This window comes from Buteo buteo, chromosome 27, assembly GCF_964188355.1.
Source record: "Buteo buteo chromosome 27, bButBut1.hap1.1, whole genome shotgun sequence".
In the NCBI taxonomy this organism is placed as follows: domain Eukaryota; kingdom Metazoa; phylum Chordata; class Aves; order Accipitriformes; family Accipitridae; genus Buteo; species Buteo buteo.
The window spans coordinates 10,125,020-10,146,910 of NC_134197.1; the positions used below are offsets into that span (position 1 = coordinate 10,125,020).

General features: G+C 42.4%; 1 protein-coding gene across 3 annotated transcripts in view; it reads right to left on the reverse strand.

Annotated features, from left to right (window-relative positions):
• The window catches only part of XYLT1 (xylosyltransferase 1), a 204,608-nt gene that overhangs the window by 15,558 nt on the left and 167,159 nt on the right, over window positions 1-21,891 (reverse strand). For 2 of the 3 annotated variants that reach the window (XM_075058582.1, XM_075058583.1), the window contains 5 exons: window positions 21,375-21,455; window positions 8,687-8,903; window positions 6,369-6,545; window positions 4,103-4,365; window positions 396-591 (listed from right to left, as the gene is read on the reverse strand). In XM_075058582.1, coding sequence (XP_074914683.1) covers window positions 396-591; window positions 4,103-4,365; window positions 6,369-6,545; window positions 8,687-8,903; window positions 21,375-21,455 — 934 coding nt within the window. The remainder of the gene's footprint in view (window positions 1-395; window positions 592-4,102; window positions 4,366-6,368; window positions 6,546-8,686; window positions 8,904-21,374; window positions 21,456-21,891) is intronic. The other variant, XM_075058584.1, reaches the window with a different exon arrangement.

A 21,891-nucleotide genomic window follows, 5' to 3' on the forward strand; every position in this document is an offset into this window, starting at 1 on the left:
TTTTTTTTCAGCATACTCTTGAGAGGAATGCTTACCACATCCCCATTCACATCCGGAGCTGCAGAAACATGGCGTTTTTCCCAGGTATCTCTCACAGCACTCACAACAATCAGTCACAAAACTTTTAAGTTACTGACCCCCTGTTACAATGGCAAATACCTTCCATCTGTTCTCAGAACAAGAGTGAGGACACTCAGAGTAACGTAAGAAGTGAGGGTTGACCACAGATCTGAACTGACAACAGTATCTCCTTCAATGAAGAGGATGTGCATTATGCTAGAGAGCCACTCTCACCTAAAAATTACATGGAAATACAGTTTCCAAAGGCTGCTGAATTAGCATGCAATCCCTCCAGAGGCTCGTGATATTGTGCATAGGTGGCTACAAATACTTACCTCTGAGAACTGCAACCTTCCAAAATCGCTTGGTGGACTTGCGATCTTAAAGACTTTCTTGGGCATCACCCACGTTTCCAGAGTTTCCAGTTTACTGACAGCCAGATTGGTTGCGTGGTGTCTGATTAGGAAGCCTTGGAAACGGTCAGCAAGGAAGTAAAGGTGGACGGAAACTGGATGGCCCATGGGGTAGTATCTGTAAAACAGCACACGCACACGCTCATCAGTTACACAAGAGAGACATGAAATCTCCATTTACTTGGAGCTAATGGCTTAAAAAGCATTCATTTCAACTAGAAAATTCACCACTGTACATTAAGAGATTTCAAATGTGTTCATGACTCATTATCAAATATTCTTAGGCTGTTCCAATTACCCTGAAACATAAAAAAATGTTACTAAGAATATATGCTCATTTAGAACTTACTCGCAGCTCTAAGCTCTTTAGGAGATACCTCTGCATGCCAGAAAACTCCCCTCCCTTACCACCTCTTCTGGGTAAAAAGTGCCACCCAGAAATACACTTTGTTAGGCTGCAGCACCGTTCGCTAGGATAAACGATGTTCAAGAAATGCGTCTATTGCTCCAAATCAGGTGGCCTTCTTTTTTTTGCCTTCGGCAGGGTTAGTCCCTACAGATGCCTGGCAAGGGCAGTGCCTCCCTCGCTTGCTGTGGGACAGCAGCAGGCTGGGGACACCAGAGGGTGCTGCGAGGCCGGGCACAGGCGAGCTGATGCCCCATTCCGTTCCCCGCATATAAATCTGATCCCCAACCGATTCTCCAAGGGCAGTGCTCTGTAGCGTGCCACTGCAGCGAAGGACACCAGGACCCCAGCCCCATTTTAGGTCTCCTTTAGTTTAGCAAATAAACTTCACATTCCTTAAAGATTTGAGGTTGCTTTTGCTGTGTCTTTTTTACTCATAATTAAAAATAAACTGAAAAAAGGTCAAACAAACAGGAAAAACCTCTCATCGGGAGATTTGGAAGCCTTCAGTTACAGTTCGGATTTAAAGATATCGTAGTCGTGGTTTCAAATAATAAAACTTTACGGTCAATTGTCTGCTATTGTCTCAGCAACATCCGTAATGATGTTTGTGTACATATGGATGCATAAATAATTAAAAACGTGTTATTCATAACTCTGAAATCAAATATTTTGCTACTTTACAGCACTGACATTAACTGTGAAACAAGTGCGTTTGCAACACATGTAAAAGCAACCAGCATCACACCCTCCCAGCCAAGTCAGCTAAGTCTGACTCCTCACACTAGTTATTACATCTCAAGACATAAGCACTAAGAGGAGCTAACCAAGAAGGACTTTCCATCACATGAAACCAGCAACACCCAGAAGGAAGTCTCTAGAGCTTTAGAAATAAACATAACAAGACGGGTTACAAACAGGGCCAGCACTGATGGACTGAGCAAAAACACAGCAAAGCTACGCAGCCAATACCAGCAACAATCTGACTTCTGTTCCGAGTACTAAGGCCTCCTGGTTTATATGTGTGCAGCAGCAAATATTTACAATATCCTTGAAATAGTCTGAGTAAATTGTCTCTTGGCAGCAATGACTAAAAATGCCTAGAGTCGGAGAGAAATAAATTAAATCTCGATCACACATTAATGTTGCTTCCACTGAAGATGCTGATACGCAGTCTAATTTGGTACCAGAGCAGTCTGCAGGGGGCACGGCTTTCTGAGGCTGTGAGCTAGCCCTTGTTAGAAAAGTGTGCGAGGCAGCTTCTCTTATAAAAGTCTCCTGGGCCGCTGCGGGTGGCAGCATGGGATTGACTCCAAATGTGATCTGAAGCAGCAGAGGCTTTCCTCAGAGCGCCTGCAGCAGTGTGAAATGAGCTGGGGCGGCGACTGCAATACCAGCTAACTTTGTGCTGCTGTTAGCCCTAACAGCAAAGGGAATAGTGTCGAGGTGCTCAGCCCAAATGTATCCCTGCCATTACTGCATTAGAGACATGCAAAATCACGAGAGGGAAAGAGGAAGCGTATATATGCATACACCTAGAAAGACAACATAGTATCAAGAGAGAAGAGAGGTGAATCATAAACCTGAGGATTATCCACCCTTCTGTGATTTAAATTGCACGCTGACTCACAGTGTTTTGAGGGGGCTCAGGTAGGTATGAAAATGAAGCCTCCACTCCATATCACTGTTTGCAATTCCTCCCTGCACTGTTTCGTGAGGCTCCAGCCTACTGTAAAGGAGCTTTATCCCAGAGACAGCTGCAATCAGCGGTGGATGACATGGCTCCCTATCTATAATCTGAGCAAGCTTGAAAAGCACCTTGAGCTCCTGTGCAATGAAAAGCTCCCCAGAAATGAAATTGATTATTGATATAAATCATCATCAGAACACTGACAAAAGGAATAAGCACAAAAGTAATAGTCAAATTATTTCAGTACTGGTTATACATAGCTCCCATCCTCTCTGCTGGCTTCACCCTGCAGGACAAATGACCCAGGACTTCTTTAGGTCTGCCTTTATTTCATATAAGGAAAGCATGTTACTAGTGATTATTTCTATCTAATTGTTATTGATCTTTTATTGCTTTGCACTGGTAACCTTTACTGGCAAAGCTGTAATAGGAATCTGGATCACTTATTGCCACATCTTTCTAAATGGGACATTGCTCAGCAATTCTGTGACCGAGTAGGAAGGTCAAGGCGCATTTGGTTCCCTCTTGAGAACACAAGGAGGGCAAAGTCCATCCGTCAAAGCACAAGGAGCGTCTTCAGTATTTGCTGACTTAAGCTGTATGTGTTTTCTATTAGGAAAAAAAAAGGCAAGGTCCAAAAAATACATTCTGAAGAAGGAATTAAAGAGACTGTAAAGTAAGCCTTTAAAAGACGAACCCTCTCTGCTTTGAACGTAAATGGCTTCAGATGTGTTTGCAGGCAGCAAACATCTACCATGAAAAGAGCCTTTTCTGTGCAAGTCTAACTCCAGGAATTCTTCCTTCAAATCCTTTTTAGACTGAATTCTTCTTTGCTAGGCTTGTAGGTGAAAAAGGAATCTGGAATATAGGGGGGGGTTCCCTTTAAAAAATAAGGACTTCTATTTGATATATATATATAGTTTTTTATATATATATATAGTTATACATACATACATTTTATTTATTTGATGCTAATGGATGCCACCAGTTGCAACACTTTTGGCACAGCCAGCTGTACCAAGCAGGCAAACTGAGCTTGAGCAAGTAGTTCTCTGTACTCCATGAATGCACCCAGGGGAACAAACAAGCAAGGACCATTAACCTGCCTGTGTTCAGATTAATTCTGAAATCCTGTCCTCTGCTTTTGGTAAGCATATTAGAGGTGAACATGACCTCTGCTGCAATCACATGGAGGGTTTAGGAGCTGCAGGTATAATACACTTGCTGAAATTAATCAAGAAAACACAGCAGTGGGGGTAGCTCTGCCCAACTGGATCCTGTCAGTCTTCATCAAGCTGGAGAGGAGCTCCTTAAAAGTGCAGCGAACAGGTCACATAATGTCAACCCTGAATAACCAATGCTTTATTATGGGCATAAATACTCCTGGAAATAAGCGCTGTACGCTTGCAGCTGCTGAGCCCTGTTTGTGACGGTACGCTCCAGCCAGCCCAGCCAAGTGGCTGAACCAGTGCTCGGCAGTCCAGTCTGCGTCCCCTGAAACACCCAGAAGAAGAAAGACAGACTCAGACTAACCGGCAGCTGTTGTCTCCGGCAGCGTGGAAAGAAGTCTCAGCTCTCCGCAGGCCCAAGCGGGAGAATGCATGGTACATGGTGAGGGCGACGTCGCTGAGGGTGTGCACGCCGTCAGGCTCATCGTACACATTCTCCCAGTACGACCGGAGGCCGGGTGTGCCGGATGGGTAGTTGCCGTACAAGTAGTAGTCCAACTGGCCAATTATCTCTTGATTCACTACAGCTTCAAATTTGCGGGCAAAGAAAGTTGGCCTGGCAGTCTGCTGTGGTGATAGGAAAGGAAAAGACACTGGAGTGAGTTCCCATTTTCAGCCATGACACTTTGTCCTTAGCAATGGGTTTGAGTTGAGGACGTGAACTGGTTTGCCCCTTGGGCAAAGGTGACTTAGAAGGCCACCTTTGTGACCGTTTGTCCTTAAGAGTGTCGTTAAGATTCAGATAAAAACTATGTAATTACTCAATGAAAATGTTAGTGTGCTAATCCCTTCATACCAACAGCCCCCCCCACCCGCTGCCTGGCTCTGGAAAGCTCTCCCAGGTGCTGGGAGGGGTGGGAAACGCTCTCTAAGCCCCTGTGTTAGCCTGGAGACGGCGCAGCGCTGGCGCGTGTTATTAGTGGTCAGGCAGGGAGCAAAGCATCCTGTGGCACAGGGGCTCAGAAGAGGCAGAGCAGTACTTTGCATGTATGGATTTGCTGCTACGAGGTGGTAAGAGGACTCTGGGAGAGGTGCCATCTGTGGCTGAGGTTTCTCAGCTTCTGACTGGTCCCGTACAGATTTTTTGCTCTGCACTTGACACAATCTTGGGTATATTACCTGTTTATGTGCTACTCAACTACCATTGGCTTTTAAAAAGCCTTTGTTCTGCCTTGCTCATATTTGAGCATGGGTTCTGAGGGGCCGAGGAGTTCAAAAGTGCCCCAGATGGTTGAAAAATTCTTTTGAGGATGCTCAGTTTTACTCTGAGATGGTGCATGCTGTGGGCTCTCTGATCTCCTCCTCTGCAGCTTGCTTTGTGCCTCTGTGGGAACTGCGAGCAAGCCTTCTGGTGCCATGTGTTCATCTGAGGGGCTCTCTCATCAGGCAAGTGTCAGAAGTTGCCTTTACATCTATTCTAATTTTGAACTTTCCCTTGCAGCTCAGTTTACCTGATTGTTTTCTGAAATGTCGTTGTGGGTTGTTTTCCCAGCCTGGAGCAGGTCAGCCTCTGTAGACTGGCAGGAGTTTTTTAAGACTTGCCATTTATTCTGTGCTGGAGACTTTCCTGGGATTGATGTTTGGGGCAGCAGAGCCCCTCTTAGATAATGTCCCATTTGCTCTTTTTGTGAGTGCCTGTGTCACAGACTTCAACCGCGCCTGGTAGGCAGCACATTACAATAAAGAAAAGATCTCTGTTTCGGAGCAGTCATCATTTTTGTGCTGTAGGGTAACACATTCCCCATCCCACACAAAGCCTGAACAAACATGCTTTATGCAGGGAACCCCGAGGAGCTGCAGGGATGGAATTGCAAATCTGGTGACCTTGAAACAAGCGGTTGTTCATTCTTAATAGAAGATACACAGGCCAGATACAGTCTTGAGACCGAGCGCACCCTTGAGCACAAGGATTTGCTCTCATGTCTGCCTTGAGGAAACTGCATCACAAAGTAACCGATTTAACTTTTTAAGGCAGTGCTGCCAAGCCTGGGTGATTGAAACCACATGACTCTGGTCCCCAAAACCACAAGATAAACTTAAACATAATCCTGCTGATGAATATAATCACGAAAATTGATTTGCCTTGTGCTACATAAGCCTCTAGCGGGCACTCTAGTCAACTTTTAAGCTTTTTTCAATGATGAAAACCACTGCTTAACAGTGAAAGCCAGGACCTTCATGAAATCATGAAAGCATCTGATCTGGAACTTTGGAAAAAAACCTTTGCAATAAATTCACAAGAGTTACCAAGTAATATTGGTACAGTGAGAGATGTGTCAAGCTTCCCTGCTTTCTAGCACAGCAGACCTACCAATGCCAAGTAGTCCAAAGAGCTGCTTTGTGACCTTACCACACAGTGGTAAGTCTCAAGGGCCAAAACACAGTAGAACCAATCTTTTATTCTCCTGAAATTAAGAGCAGAGATTCCTCACACCTCTTTCTCCACCTTGCTTGATGAAGTAAAAGCTTCCCTTCCCACTCCCTGCCGCAGCCATGCAGCCAGACCGCTCTCCGCACCCCAGCAGAGGGGGAAGAGCTTCTCCGCGGGTATCAGGGTCTGCTTCTGTTACCTGGAATCGGTGGAAGTCTGCTGGTTTGAAGTCATTAGGTGAACAGCCACACCAGTCAACAATGTGCTTGTACTGACACTTGCAACCGAGTTTACGGTTCCAGTTTGTGATGCGCAAGTTGTTGTCCACCATGGAGTCACAGTACGGGCTATTTTCCAGAACAGTGTGAAAGAAGGACTGCAGGAAAGACAGAGCAGATCAGTGCATTCAGCTCTTCAGGCTTCCATTTTCTCCTTCACTTCAGCCCATGGGCCTGAACCTAATGCAGGTGACTTATTTTCTTTCAAAATGACAAAATTAACAAGCTCTATTGTTCTGCCATATATGAAAAGCACTCTACATGTATGCATTCCATAGAGCATGAAAAAATCACAACATGCTATAGACCCAGCCAAACTGTAATAACATACAGTTGCGGCCTTGCTACAATAACCTGGCACAGAATAGTTGCACTTCTGCAACGACCAACTTTGGGCATTGGGAGTCCAGAGGACTCAGGAAAAGGCAACCAGTGCCAGAATTTTTATTTTTATTTCAGCTGTATGAGCAATTCCCCTTATTTCTCTTCTGTAAGCTACTCTCTGGTCTAATAGATTTAGGACTATTTTCCTGAGCAATGTGTTAATGATATAGCTCAAGTTGTTTCCTAAGACAATTCTCAAACCTTCACCATCACCCCGGTTACTATGAAAAAAATACAGTCTCAGACAGCTCTTCTGTGGGTGTCTCTATCTCCAGCACTCCAAAATGCATTGCTAGTTGAATGGCCTTGTTCTGAAATATACAGTTCAACCCAGGCACCAGAAGGGCATTCTGCCTCCTGCAATTACATCTGAAATCATAAGTCTTTATTTGCTGACTCAAGGCAGCAAGGAATTCCTATTGGGCTAGCCTAATAATATCATCATAATATCAGCTATTACATAAATCATGTGTAATGGGGACTCATATAGCAGGTTAACAGGTCAGTGAAGGCAGCGCAATTTTAAGAAACCAGATATGTATCTTGCAAAGAAAACCTTGTAGGAAGAAGCTATGGAATATGATCACATTTAGCCCTGTAAAAGATGATTTTTGGAGTAGTGACTTCTCTTTAAAATCAGCAATAGTAAGACCTATAAATACCCAGCACAACATTAGCACGGCTGGCCCCCAAATAATCCCCCTACCCTTTTTAATGTTAAATGACAGCCCAGTGAATATGGATTTTATGCTTGAACTGTTTGGTTAAACCCATAAAGGCATCCATTCTCAGTCAAGCGAGAGGAAAAAAAAACCCTACCCAATTACACGTTGCCCTGTGTCCTTTTATAATGATACAGAAATTTCTCATAGATAATGGATGAAAAGGTTATCAGAGTTGAGACAAAAGGTGATTTTTAACAGAAATGGGATTAAAGCAAGATTATTCAACATGTGTGTGGAATAATAAACCCCTATCAAAAGATGACAATTGCTGTGTTCCACTGCAAACTAATAAGCCTAGATTTGCAAGATCAGTCTCATAAATCCCTCAAAATGTTCAGGGGCCACTAGCAAGGAAGTAAGTTATTGTTCCAAAGACAGTCATCGGGTCTTGCCTTGGGATGGCTGCATGCTATGAGCAGAGCATCAGGTCTTGCTTGGGATGGCTGCATGCTATGCCTGGGAGCAGAGCCCGACAAACCAGGGGAGCAAGGTACCTGCTGAGGCAGGTGCAGCACAGCCTGACAACCCGCCAGGCTTTGTGCTCTATTTGTAGATAATGCACATCTCCCTGACACACTGCCGCATGCTAGACGAAGACCCATCCTGGTGCGCACTCCCCTTCTGCATCACTTGTGGCCAGAGCGATTCCCGAGTGATCTAAATGATTTGTGACTATGCCTTCTAGCTGAGTTTTGAACGGAACAATAAACCTTTGTTTGTAGGGTTTTTATTTTTAAAGAAAAGGGCTGGATAATAGCGAGGAAAGCTACTTATGAAGACAATTCGCCATTTCTAATAGCCTTCAAAGGCTTTGTGGAGGAACAATTTGCGAGCAAAGGGCAGCTGGACTTTTGGTTGTTCGGCAATAGATTAATAGGCTTAAAAGTATAAAACAAAGCCACTCCTTGCAAAAAAGTCCCACAAACAAACAAAGCAACTAAACAACTGCAAAAGTTGTTCTAACACTAAAGGACTTACTCGTCATGGGAGTAAAATTCTCATAACCCACTGTGGGATGATCCAAAGCCCACCGAAATCAAGTGGAAGCCCCTCTGACTTCGGTGACCTTTGGGACAAACACAAATGTTGCAGTTTTGAACACAGAGAGGGATTGCTTTGAATTCACATACCTCAGCAGGAAGTAACGTGTAAGAGTAAAATCTCTTCATCTTTGTTACCAGATCATCATTAGAAAAAGTGACATACTCCACAAACTTCCTGTTCAGGAGAAACCAGTCCGACCCTCCATCGACTGCGATTCCTTCTGGGATCCTCCGGTCCCCCAGGCGCCACATGTGGGTATCACATTCTAGGAAAAGTCGATCCAGTCCTTGTTTTCTGATAAACCTGAGGGAATACAAAAGCAGTCATTAAAAGTTAATTTGTATTTTGTTATCATCACTAGCTCTATAAATAAAGTAGCTACTTTCTCAAACAAAAAAGGATAAAAAGGTCACTTGTTTATATTTCTGTTCTACTCATAAATAATGTAGAGAGGTTTAATAAATCATTAATCAGTTATACGTTCAGTTATAGAGGCAAAGATCAACAGATTGCTTTTAAACATCATTTACACCTTCTGCTGTCCTAAGACAGAACTGTGCAAGTTACAGAGCTGCATGGCAGGAAAATCCATAACGTTCATTAACTCTTAACAAACCACTGCAGAAGAACCATAACATGAACAGGAACTAAACAGAATCCGTGTGATAGGCTTCTGTCTCCAAATAAATGCACAGTTTTTGAAAAACAGCAAACCGTACATAAAGGTAAAATGACCAATTTTCTCCTATGTTATTATTCCACGAATTTTTCTATTGGAGTATTGTTAATTAGGAAGAAATACAATTGTATTGCTCTTTGCTGTAGAATGTGTGCTCCATTTTCAAGTCTATGGGGAACAATGTTTTGTTATTGCTGAACCATGAATAAGAGGAGCAACCGCAGAACTGTAAAGTTATGGAAATGAATTATTTGAGACCAATATAAAAGAAAAAAAGAGTTGGAAAATCAATCTATGTTTGAAAACACTTTGGACTGGATGCCCACACATGTTTTGGGACTGGCTGATCCAGGTTTCTATTTGTTATTCCATTTTCAGAATTACTTCCCAGAAAGGGAAGCAGGGCAGCCATGAATTAGCACACGCCTTCACAAGGGGGGCTGAGCGCTGTTAACAACGCTGAGTTGCTGTGTTGAATACATGCTGCATGTTCTGAGTGATAATAAATGCTAGCTTACCAGACTGTTATAGCAACTAACATCCGCAAAACCACAGATCTCACCGGATGCAAGAACTGCAGGCTAACAAAAGCTGCGGCACCTACACTGAGGAGGACACCGTAAGACCTGTGCTTCCTTCCTAAATGGCATAGAGCTAACACCAGGGTTCTTAGAAATGTTTTAGGATTAGGAAGTCAAGAAGACATTTTAGTGGTCCTCAAACACAGGCAACTAAAGGAAGGGGAAAAGAAATAAAAGTTAAGGAACACCAGCTTTCTGGACTCCTGCATCTGGTAACTTGAGCGTTAACCCCGTAGGCTAACTCTCTGGTTAAAGTTTTCTCTCAAAGAACTGAGACGCAATTACGAAATGGTGCATATTAATTTTCAAAAGGACCGTAAATGACTTCAGGGTCTATGTCCTACTGATAGCTATGTCTCTTCTCACAGTATGAGAAGTGGAGCTCCTCTGTTAACACAACAGTGCAGAAAATGTGTAGATGAGAGTGGAGAAATTTTTCTTTCCATGAACAAGTTTCTAATTTCATGTTCCATTATGAAGGATAATAGAAAAGCCTTGCAATTTTAATGCAGTGCTCTGGAATGTAATCTTCAAATTCAATATTTATGCAGTTATCTCCAAATCAAATATTAATGTGCCTGAAAGTTTGGTCATTTATTTATTTCCCTCAAAACTAAATGCTCATTTGAGTTAATTATTTTAAGAAAATAATAGAATTTTATCGACCATATTTAAATAGGAACGTAAAGTTCTTTTCCATTAAATAATTTCTTTCAACTGCTATCTCTACCAATTTATCACCCTTTATTCTCATTTTCAAATAGAAGTTTCCTTGACTGCAATAGAAACCCCCAAATAAAAAAACCCTACCCGACCATTTAAAAAACTCCTCTACTTACCAACTCCCTCAGCCTTTATTACATGATAGGGCTTACAGTTAACTAATACCAGAAAGCCCAGTTACACAACTTCAGCCTTATTATCTGAAATCAGCAATAGAAGAGCATGGCCACACTCAAGATGAGAAGGTCCCAACAAATCTAGGCTCACAGCTTCAACGTTACCCAAAATGGTTGACAGGCTCCTTTTTGGTATACATACACAGTTCTGTGGCTTTTTTGAGCTAATGGCTTGGACAAGCAAATCTCGGTGTATGGAGTGAAATAAGACAATTCTTGGGAGCACAAGTGTTTTCACAACAAATCTCAGTCCTAAAATCTTATACAACAAGGTTATTAGAAGAAAACTAAATGTACTTTCCAACCATTCATCCTCCAGCAAGGCAGCGCTGCCCAACTGAAGAGCAGCAACACCTTTGGAGACCTGCAAAGAGAGGACCCTTTTGCTAATGCTTCTTGAAACCTTCCTAGAAAGATCACATCAGGTTTTAAATATCAGTAACAACCAAATAGGAAGCAGGCATTTTTCAGAAGGTTCGCCTTTACTGGACCTGCTTCACACACAGTCATTACACCTAAACCAAATAACACATTAGCATAGCAAATAATTTCCTTTTATCTATGAAGCAATAATTTATACAAGGGGTTTTGAAGACACAGCTCTTCATTGGGAAATTGCTTGCTATCCGTAAATGTTCCTTGGGAGCCAAGGGGACCGAGTATATTTTAGATCTTCTGGAAGCTAGACGATCCTGCCTGAGGAGGCAGTGGGTCGCCCTAGCAAGCCGAGGCTGTACTGCTGGCACACAGAGAACTGAACTGCAACCAAACTGGAAAAGATGGATGAGGCTTTTTTTTTTTCTCTCTAGATTCTCTTCTAGGATGACAGATGCTCCTAGCTACTCCAGCAATAGCGATTTTGGCACTCAGGAGGCAAAAACTTACTATAAGCATATTGGATACTGCCTGAGGGAAAGGGAAAGGTGTTATTTGTATGCGACGTAGGCCTTTTCAAGAAATCAAAACCCCTCAAACACTACAAACAGTTCATAAAGATTCTTGACTAGCCATCCAACAATGCTTGCAGCAGCCACCTCTGAAAAGAAAGATAGAAGATGGAGGGCAAAAGCATGACCCTACTGATTTGTTTCTAGACTTATGCTGTATTTCATTAGTTTCTGGTTATGCTCAATGTAATACCAAACCAGTGTATTTTATGAAGGCATGCCAAGCTTCAGAGAGAGTAATGAAATACAAAAAATGGTGATTTCTTCCTCAAGTCTTTCTCTCTTGGGTTTCACAAGACATCTAGCAGATGACGCCCAGATTAAAGTAGAAAAAATGGATTAATAATAGCATTTCATTAATCTTAGTCTACATGGAAAAATTTAGGTTCTTCCAGGCACCCTGAATTTCAGGTAGGACTGGCACACCTCTGACAACTGCAAAGGTACTTGCCAGGATAACGACACACAATTGCACCACAGTATGGTTAGCCAAATACTATGGAGATCGCCATCAGATAAAGACACTTGACCTTTCTCCTGATCTAAGACAAACAACAGGAGGAAAATAACGATGACAAGAAAAGAGAGTCAACCAGTAGAAAATAAAATTAAAATAAGACTGGGGTTAAGAGAAAGCATGCCATTTTACCTTATTTCATAGAACACCCCATCTAAGACATTTTATACTTACCCTTAATCAATTTTAACTCTTCCTAAAGAGCCTCCAATTTTGAGGAACCTGGATTACACTTGCAAGTAAGCAGCAAGCATAGCATAGTATGAACGCATCTTGCCAGCTGAGCTCAGCAGTCAGGCAGCTACACATGTGAAAGGTGCCGTTTGCGCCCTGACTATGCATGGATGCAGCCTCAGGGTTTACACGCCTCTGGGTGGTTATTTTTTTACTTTGTTAAAAAACCTACTGCCTGCAGCACATGGTCTGTAACACTGAGTACAGATAGTTAACTGTCCAGACAGCTCATGATTGCAATCCAGCTCAGAGAACTCCTCTTACTTTGTAGTGTATTTAAATATTTATAATTGCATTTGAGATGAGACTCTAGGATTGTATAACACGTAAAGCATTTGTAAGATGTTTAGCACACGCTCCTTCAACATGAATATAAACACATAGCTCAGCTCTTCTTACGATATGTTTTAACTACTAATGAATATTGTTGCACAGTTACTTCATATCAGCAAAAATATCACAATCAAATATCACCCTTTTGGATAGTTTTCTCCAAGTGACACGGCATACCACAGCAACTCTGAGAGGCCCCCTCTCTTGAACGCTCACACTTACGCGTACATAAGACAGAGAGTTCGCTGTTTTCCGAAGTCTATGAATGAATAAAACTTTCTTAAGCATCAGAGGCTACCAGATTGCTAAACATTACTTCTAATTCGTCACTAAAAGGTTTTTGTCTGGAAAGAATGTATTTCTTGAGGTGAAAAGCTTTTTTCCTGAATGTTTCCTGTTTCTGGCCTCTTGCCTACAAAACCTCCTATCGACATTTCACTGTTAACCAGGTGCACCCACCAGGACCTCATCATTATTACTCAGTATACAAAGATAAGATCTATGAATAAAAGTTAACAATGTGTCAGCGAAACAACTCATCACAAGTTGAAAGTCAATGTCAAAGCAAGGGTCTGCAGAGCTTGGGAGCTGGAGCTCCACTAGCACCACGTCCATGCTCTCCTTAATGGATGCGGACAAACTCTGCACATTGCTTTGACTCCATCTGCTCCTCTTTCAACTATCTTTACACAAAGATTTGAAGAAGTCAGCCAATTTTGGTGGGAAAAGTCAAGTAAATATTTTTACGGATGAGAAATATGAGAGGCTCTTGCCAGCAGTGTTTGCACAGCCACCTTGGAAACACTTACCAGAGTCAATCAGTCGGGAAGCATAAAACAATAACTTGCAATTTAAGTGACCAAGTAGAAAGCGCAGAACAGTAATTTGACAATCTTGAGTGTAACAATTGCAACAAGTAATTTGTGAGCAATCTCTAGGCTACAATATATCTCCATAAACCAGTCACTGAATAATTCTTTGTAATAAGCAAGTTCATAAAACCCAAACCTGCACAGAGCAGTTTCATTCCCTGCCCGCTGCAGGCCAGAAATCCTGGCCTCCATTGAGTATGCGATGAATTTCCAGTTGACTGCGACACAACCTTGACTTCACCCCATTTCCATGAGTAGCTCTATTCTATCAAGGGTTACCCAGTAGTTAAAAAATCTGAAATAATTAATAATTGGCTATTTCAGCACAATGTCTGTATCAGATAAACATCTGATCTTGCAGAATGTTTCCCATACTGCAGATATGATCTTGCAGTATGTTTCCCAAGACCTCTTGTTGTTGTGCCAAAAGCCTCCAGGGCTGACCCCCCACTCCCGAAATGGAGCTGAAGCTTGACAGGGGGAACAATGTCAGAAAGGAATAGCACCTACTTAGTCTGTCAAGGTGAGGAAGATTTCCTCCCAGTATGACAGGCAGCATGCAGAAAGTGCAGAATGCACAATTCCTGCTGTTTCACAAGGCTGTGAAAAAACTCTCAGTATAGATAAAAACAACGGAAGAGAGGGAGAAACAAAATTGTAACCTGCTTTCCAATGTGTTTAAACTGCAGCATCCTGAATGCACATTACGAGGTAAAAAGCAGAATTCCGATCTTTCTTTAATTCCCTCACTCTGAGGAAAATATTATAAACACAATACTATCCTAACAATCCCCTAAGCTTTAATGCCAAAGCACAAATGAACATCAACAATATCATAAAGAATTTCTCTCTTGACTGGATTTGCTATAGCGAGATTGGGCTTATTTCACATGCAAGAGCCAAACCTGTAAGTAAGCACACAAACTGAAATGCTTTCACTGGCTAAATGCTCGGAAGTTAACAAGGAACATAGGGAAATCTCACTTTTAAAATACGATTAGTGTTCGTCATTCCTATCTCTACATGCCCTACAACCGCGGAGGGCACCAGACCTTGTGGAGCAGCGGAGCGCGACGGGCGTGTGACTGGAGGGGCTGCCAGCCCCCCACCGCGGGACCACCAGCTGCCCCGGGTGAGGACAGCCCGGGCGCTGACCTCAGGAGGACAGGGATTGAATTCAGAGCGGAAAACGCAGGTGACACGGCCGCGAAAAATCAGCCAGCACTGAGAGATGCCGTTGGTGACATTTGTTCCTGCAGTTTCCGTGGGTGTCTAGGAGCTGGCCTGCAAGTCATCATGAAACCAAGCAGCTCTACTGGAAAGATTTTCTGAGGGTCCACGTCACCAGCTGTCTCCTAAGTACGTTTGAGCAGTTTTATGCTCAGTGTGCAAGTAAATCTGGGGCAGGCAACTGGTCTGCTGCCACAAACGTTGGACAATATAAGGTTTAGATCATTTACAGTGTAGCAAAAATGGTACTGTATTTTGAACTGGCTCTTTCAAGTTACAAGTCCACCTTGAAATACTATGTTAAACGTGGCCCTTCTCAATCAATGGCATTTTATGGAAACCAAACATCCATGGCATTTAGGGTATTCCACACAAGATGCCATTGAACGCTGATGAATACACGCATTTTATCTGGATATTATTCTGTCTCTACATGGACATAGTTAGATTTTTCAAGCTTTACAATAGGTGCCTCATACTCTACATACATAATTTCTTTCTGCTTTTTTCATATGTAATTTTCTTAGTATATCCATTTAATGCTTTAGTCATATCACATCTTTGCATTATATTTAGAAGCAATTCCTCATGATTCTTTCTTCTCATCCACCTTTTCCTAAGCATTAACTTCCACTGGTTTTAAAAAACCTTACTTTCCATCTTCTGGAAATCTCTCTTTCAGAGGACATCTTAAAAAGCCTTAATGCTTCTCAATATTTTAATGTTGCAGGTCAGGGAGCAACTCTTCAAGTGTCCCAAAAATAAAAAACCTCTGAAATTGTTTTTAGTTGTAGGAAACTTGCGAGTCTATTTTTTGCAGTAATGACTCTACTAGGAATTGCCTTGTTTTGACAACAGTTCTATACAGTCCCTTGTGAGTACAAGGCTGCAGGGGGACTTTCAAAGACTTTCCTGTGGGTTTCTTTCCACCACTCTTCACTTACAGTATCTTTTAAGAAACACTGGAACAGCTTTTACAAGGACAAAAATGTAATGGCTTCCTCTCACGATCAGGGAGGCCACAACTCAAGGGATTTTGTTTCTTTTTATATAAAATAAGCAAAACGGAGAAAACTGCAAATGATAGTGTGCATAGATGTAGCATGAATTCACCACAGACAGACTCAATGATATGAAATCTGACATTTTGCCATCTGTTTGTCTCCAATAAATGTCTTCTCCAGAAGATTTCTCGTCCCTCACCTCCGCTTCTTCCCAACACCCACATGACTGAGCAGCCTCCGACCTGGGAACGCTGCTGGGCCTGAGCGGCTGAGCTTGAAGCCATCTCATCTACGTGATGCTGCTGCTGGAGCAGGTACAGCACGCGCTACCGCTTCCACGGGGGCCAGCAGATCACGGCTGCTGCAGTGCCCACAGGCAACGCAAAGGGACGCGCAATGCAGAGGACCCCCGGTGTCCACTACAACAGCATCTCACCCGGTGTTTCTACTGCGCTTACCATCTCGGGATCTGCATACTAGACATCTGCATACTAGACAACGGAAGAAAGGAAAGGAAATGGTGATTCAAACTTTCCAAATGATTGAGGGCAAGTGTGAGTCACTTCTACACAGATTTTCAAGCTACCAGGCTATTGACTTGTAGGTAAAACAGGACCAACAGTATCTGTCCAACTTAAAAGGGTGTTCCCTGCCATAAGTCTTTTATAAAATGTCTCAGGACGTTGGATGAAAGGACACAAATGTTACTATTTATACCACTGAAAATGAAGTGTGCAGCTCAACGTTCTTAGATGGCAATAAGATTTCTGATTACTTTACCAGTACCACAATTTCCACCTCCTTCCTAATTCCCGCTCTGCCCCATAGATTATGGCTACTTCAAACCTTCTCACTTATTGCACCTTCCTGAACTGGTGGATGATCTTGCTTGTCTACTCTACCTAGACCAAAAAACATCCTGCTTTGTCCCATGTCAAGACATATGTCTGTTTTTACTGCATCCTCCTAGCATCTTCAGCTTATTTTTGTTTGTCTCTGCATTGACAACTTAGCATTGTTTTCTAAAACGGAGCAGAAATAAAAGCCCTACAAGGAGGCAAATTGTCAAGCTGAAGCAGTAAAGGCTTTATGGCTCCCCTAACGCTTAGCATAAAGCAATAAGGAACATCTGAAAGTTAGCTGTAATGTCTAAAATTTTTAAGTGCAGACTCTTTGTACAGAAGATGCATGTTGCTATTTCAGTCGCTACAGTTCACATGCAACTGTTGGGCTGACTACTTATAAGCAAAAAATAGATCTTCTTAGTCCATGTGCTTCAGAATACTTAAGTGTTTAAAAAAAATTAACAAGAAAAAGTATGGCTGAGGGAAATTTGAGCCAAATGAACCACCAAATATTTCACATGAGCAGCAAGGTAAGTGCTGCTGGGAGCTAAGTGGTTAAACTATTCCAACAGCTGGGATAATATACCAGGTCTTTTTCCAAGTATTTGGGTACTTACTGGGCAATTCATCAATGCAATACATAATACCATTTACCGTGTGATCCATTTTCTAACTGACCGCCAAACCACCATCAACCCAGTGTACAGAACACCAATGAACAGCATGTGTCACAGTGGAAAAAAGGTATGTCTGAAAAGGTGACAAAACAGATACACATCAGCAGAACTGGGCTGAAAGAGGTGGAGATTTTGGGAATGTGCTCTAGCCCTTTGGGATTTAAGGTCTCTCCAGCCTCTGAGAATGGGGATGGGCTTGCAATGCTCCTTACTAAAAGCCATACAGTTCAGCAACACCTCTAAAAGTATCTGGAACCCAGGAGCCAGAAAAGGGACAACACAACTGTGAAGAATAGCATTAATGAGGAGAAAAAAACAGCACAAGAAAAGAGCTCGGATACATAACAAACTTTTAATGGCCTTTTCTTTAGCTGTTTGTATTCCGCCTATGAGTTCCAGATTCCTCTAAGATGTAACAGCATCCAGCCTTCACAGCATGTTTACACTGTTTCCCAAATGACTACTGTGGCAAAGGTTCTATTAAAAAACCCCCTTTTCCTGCCTGTCATTGAAGATGTCACATTTGACTGTCTTTATATTTTATAATACATCAGCCAGGTGCTGCTCCTGCCAAAAAACCAAATCTTTCGGGTGTTCCAAATTGTAATAGCTTATACAACTACCAGGTTATTCTTTTGCTTTTAATAGTCTAAGACACTGAAAAGAAGAGAAAATTTAAGTGTTGCCCGCTAAGTACTATGTAACGACTCCAGCCACTGTACGCAATTTCATTTTATACATCCGGCTCTCTAAGGAAATAATGCTTCTCCAGCTGAGTTAAGGAGCCATTTTCACGTCCATTCCCTTTTCTGAAGCCACTAAAGGAAAATCAGAGCGATGCACTTTTTAATGACTTTGGCATAACTAAAAGAAAACTTCACTCTATAAAAGGAAGCCTGGTTTCTCTCCTTATTTGGCAGTAAAACATGTACTGATTTTGAACATGCCTTGAATACAAAGTACATTGTAATTGAGCTGTGTAAGGATTTCAGTTTTAAGATGGCACGTCTAATCTTTCTCTCTCCGTTGTATGATCCAAAGACTACAATGACTTAAAATTCAGAGTTTCCAGCTGTTTACAAAACAGACTAAAAAAGTTGAAAATCTTAATGTTTAGGAGCCATTATTCATCCACAAATTAAAATAAAAATTAGAAGCAAGGGTTATACATTGCTTTCAGTGGTATTTAAACGCTGACCACCTCTATTATTAGTTCACATGTTTTGAGAAAAACACCTTGGAACAGCAAAATTATTGTTGTACATGGGGTGGCAGTCAGTCTAGTCAGTCCAGTGTCCTCTCCCTTATCATGGCTTCAACTAGCTATTTTAAATAAAAAATCCTGTTCCAGTTTGTTTTGAGATAGGATGTCCCAAGGGAGTTTTTTTCCTATTGCCCAATAACTTGGAGACAGGCCTGTGTCCCAAATCCTTTCCAAAAGCTGTAAACTTTTTTTTTTAAAAATTTTTGTTGCCAAACCTTGAGGGTGTTCCTTCTCTTCTAGACCTTGCTAAGCTCTTGGCCATACCATTCCCCCCATGAGTTATTTCTTTTCCACAGGGTTGTGATAAGGCAAAGCAAATGGCAAAATTTAAAAAGTAACTGGAAAAATCAACAGAAAAAAATCATCATCCCTTACTCTTAAATGAGCCAGTCACCAAGTTTGACCGTGGAAATTCCCGAAGCAAAGGTCACAGGAGGCTGGGAGAATATTGTAAGGAAACACCACCACCCACCTCCTCTTCTGCTTCTCTGGGGACATCGGCTGTAGGCAGCAGGACACGGGACGGCAGCCTAGATGGGCCTTCGGCCTCACCTCACCTGCCCGTGCTTATACAAGGTATTTCAGCCCAGAGGATTTCCCCATTCTAACTACAGGGATAAACCTCACCAGCATGACCACAGCTTACACCTCTTGGGCATAAAATGAAAGTCAATTGGAAATTGCGCGTCAAATGGGCAGCGCAGACGGTACGTTTACCCGTTTAGACAAGACTTCACATCAGATACAATTTCTCTCTCAACAGGTGGATGTAGAGCTGGAAATTCACCCGCAACACAAACAGATGGCTAACTGCTTTTTGATCAGCTTTTGATACCAATGGAATTAATTTTTACCAATGCCAATATCACTCAGAGGCTTCCCCAGCTGCTGGCTTGAGTCCTGTTTCTACAGTTATCTGGGCTACGCAGGAGGAGGGGAGCCACTCTATCTCCCTGATAGAAATTTTGGGGAGCTGCCCAGGGATGATGTGAAAGGATCCATTCATCCAGTGGTCAGCAGTGGGAGCACTTACGGGACTCAGGGACTACACAACCACGGCAGACAGGGACGGCAAATCTGCACTCGTGTCCCACATTATGCTCCCTGATGCACAGAGGATTTATGGTAGAAATCCAGGAGAAAAAATAAAGCACGGCGACATGTTGTAACAGGCTAAAAGGTATTTAGTTGTTTATATAGTCAAAGGGAACCACTGAACTAATAAATGGGTTGTTATTCCTGTGAGAGGAGTACAAGTGGCACATTAGCTCATTTTATTATTAAATTAATACCAGATTAGTATGTTTAATTGATCTAAATTCTTCTAACCCAGCTGAGGTTGGCATGTTCGAACCAGCTTGATGCAGGCATATCATGATTCATTAGTTATTTTCCTTAGCCAGCTCAGGGAATTTGAGAAGAATCAGGCACACCAGAGGAGCGAAAAGGCATAAGAGACCAACTGCTTTTCCCTGGCCGTTTCTCTTCCCTTTTCTACTTCAAGGCTGCTGTCGATCACTATTGCCAGCTAGACCTGAGCCTGCCAATCACTCTGACACTCTGCATTTCCCAAACCAGAGAGACTCTCCTGTGAAAACTGTTGACTTGGATTTCAATATTATTCCTCACAGTATTATTTTTTACTACCTGCTATAGAATTTCTGCATGCACAAGATGAATGCTCATGAGGACTTCATTAAACAGTAACATGACAGAATTGATAAATCTAGTGACATGAGCAGGAGCAGCCAAGAAGTGAGAGACCTGTGAATTATTCTACCCACCCACTGCGCTGAACATGTGACTCAGTGTGTCACATTCTCTATGTACACTATCTAAACCCAGCCTTACAGTACGCTTGACATTTTACAGAATAAAGAGATGATCTGGTGACCCAAGCAGAATAAAACAATACTTTTAGGTGCAAAGCCACTGGGACTCAGCACATGGAGTTGCTGGAACTGTTGCAAGACTGCTGTTACAGTACAAAACTAGCAATAACGAGGAAAAGAGGACTACTGCAATCAGATGGGAAAGATCTTCCACCTGCAGAGGTTGTTTAAATCTTTGGAAACATGGTGTTTGGTCACTGCTGCTCCCCCAAACCACAAAGCTGTTAAGTATTACTGATGCGTTGTGGGAAACAGCACATTCTTTTCTCGCCAAGACCTGTGCAAGGTGGATGAAGAGGGACAGTGATCTAAGGACTTCAAAACTGGAGCAGATCATGATAACCCTCCAGCCACCATCCTCGCCCTCACTAGCATGTGCAGGCTGGTACAGGCTCCCACACCTGGCAGAGATGCTCTGCTTACCTAAGGCTTTGCTGCAGACCCCAGCTAGCGTAGGTCTTGGTCACCAGTGTGGCTGGTACCGACTGGGGCAGGGAAGTGCTGTTACGTGGGGCAATTACCACTTGCTCCCAAAACATCGATCTGTGCCAAGCCCCAAGGAGGGAACAAGCATCAGTCTGCTTAATGTCTCCCTCCTCACAAAAGCATCTTTGCAAACTGGCTCTGGGGAGGAGCCATTCCAGACCAATAAAAAACTGTCCTCAGGAGAGGATTTCGTCCTCATTCACTTCTCTTACCTGGACTAGGGATTTCTTTACTCAGATAAGGCTGGAAAACCATCACTATGCAAAAGCTCTCAGTGCCATGGTTAAAATAAGCTGAGGAATGGGCCAGCTTACCTTGCGTTGTCCCTCCCGTGTGATTTCAAGAAGTTCATATCACGATATCTGGACAGGAATGCTACTAGCTGGTCATTTGTCCTGCAAGAGAAAGAACAAAAGATTCACAAATTACACTGCAAAAACTACTATGTCTAGAGTAATTTATATACTTATTGTTCTCATTTACATACTTATTGTTCTCTTTTGGGGACCATCCACAGTCTCTTTGAAGGAGGCAGTTGCTGAAAAAATGTCCATCCTGCTGCTAAACTTCACTGCCTCCCCCTAATCAGGAAAGCGTACTTGGAAAGAAGCACAGCTTTATTACATCTTAACGAATTTCCTATCAACTTGTGGCAGATGTTTTAAGCATTGTAACAGAGTATATACTAAGTAATACTGCTCAGCACTTTTTAAGTCTGAAAATCCTGCTGTGAGATGACTGCATTGATAGTCCCATTTTACATGCTTTGCCAGACCTTTCCTAGGGAATTTGGTTAAGTATCTATTGGCATTTTATTTGTTTTCATCCTTG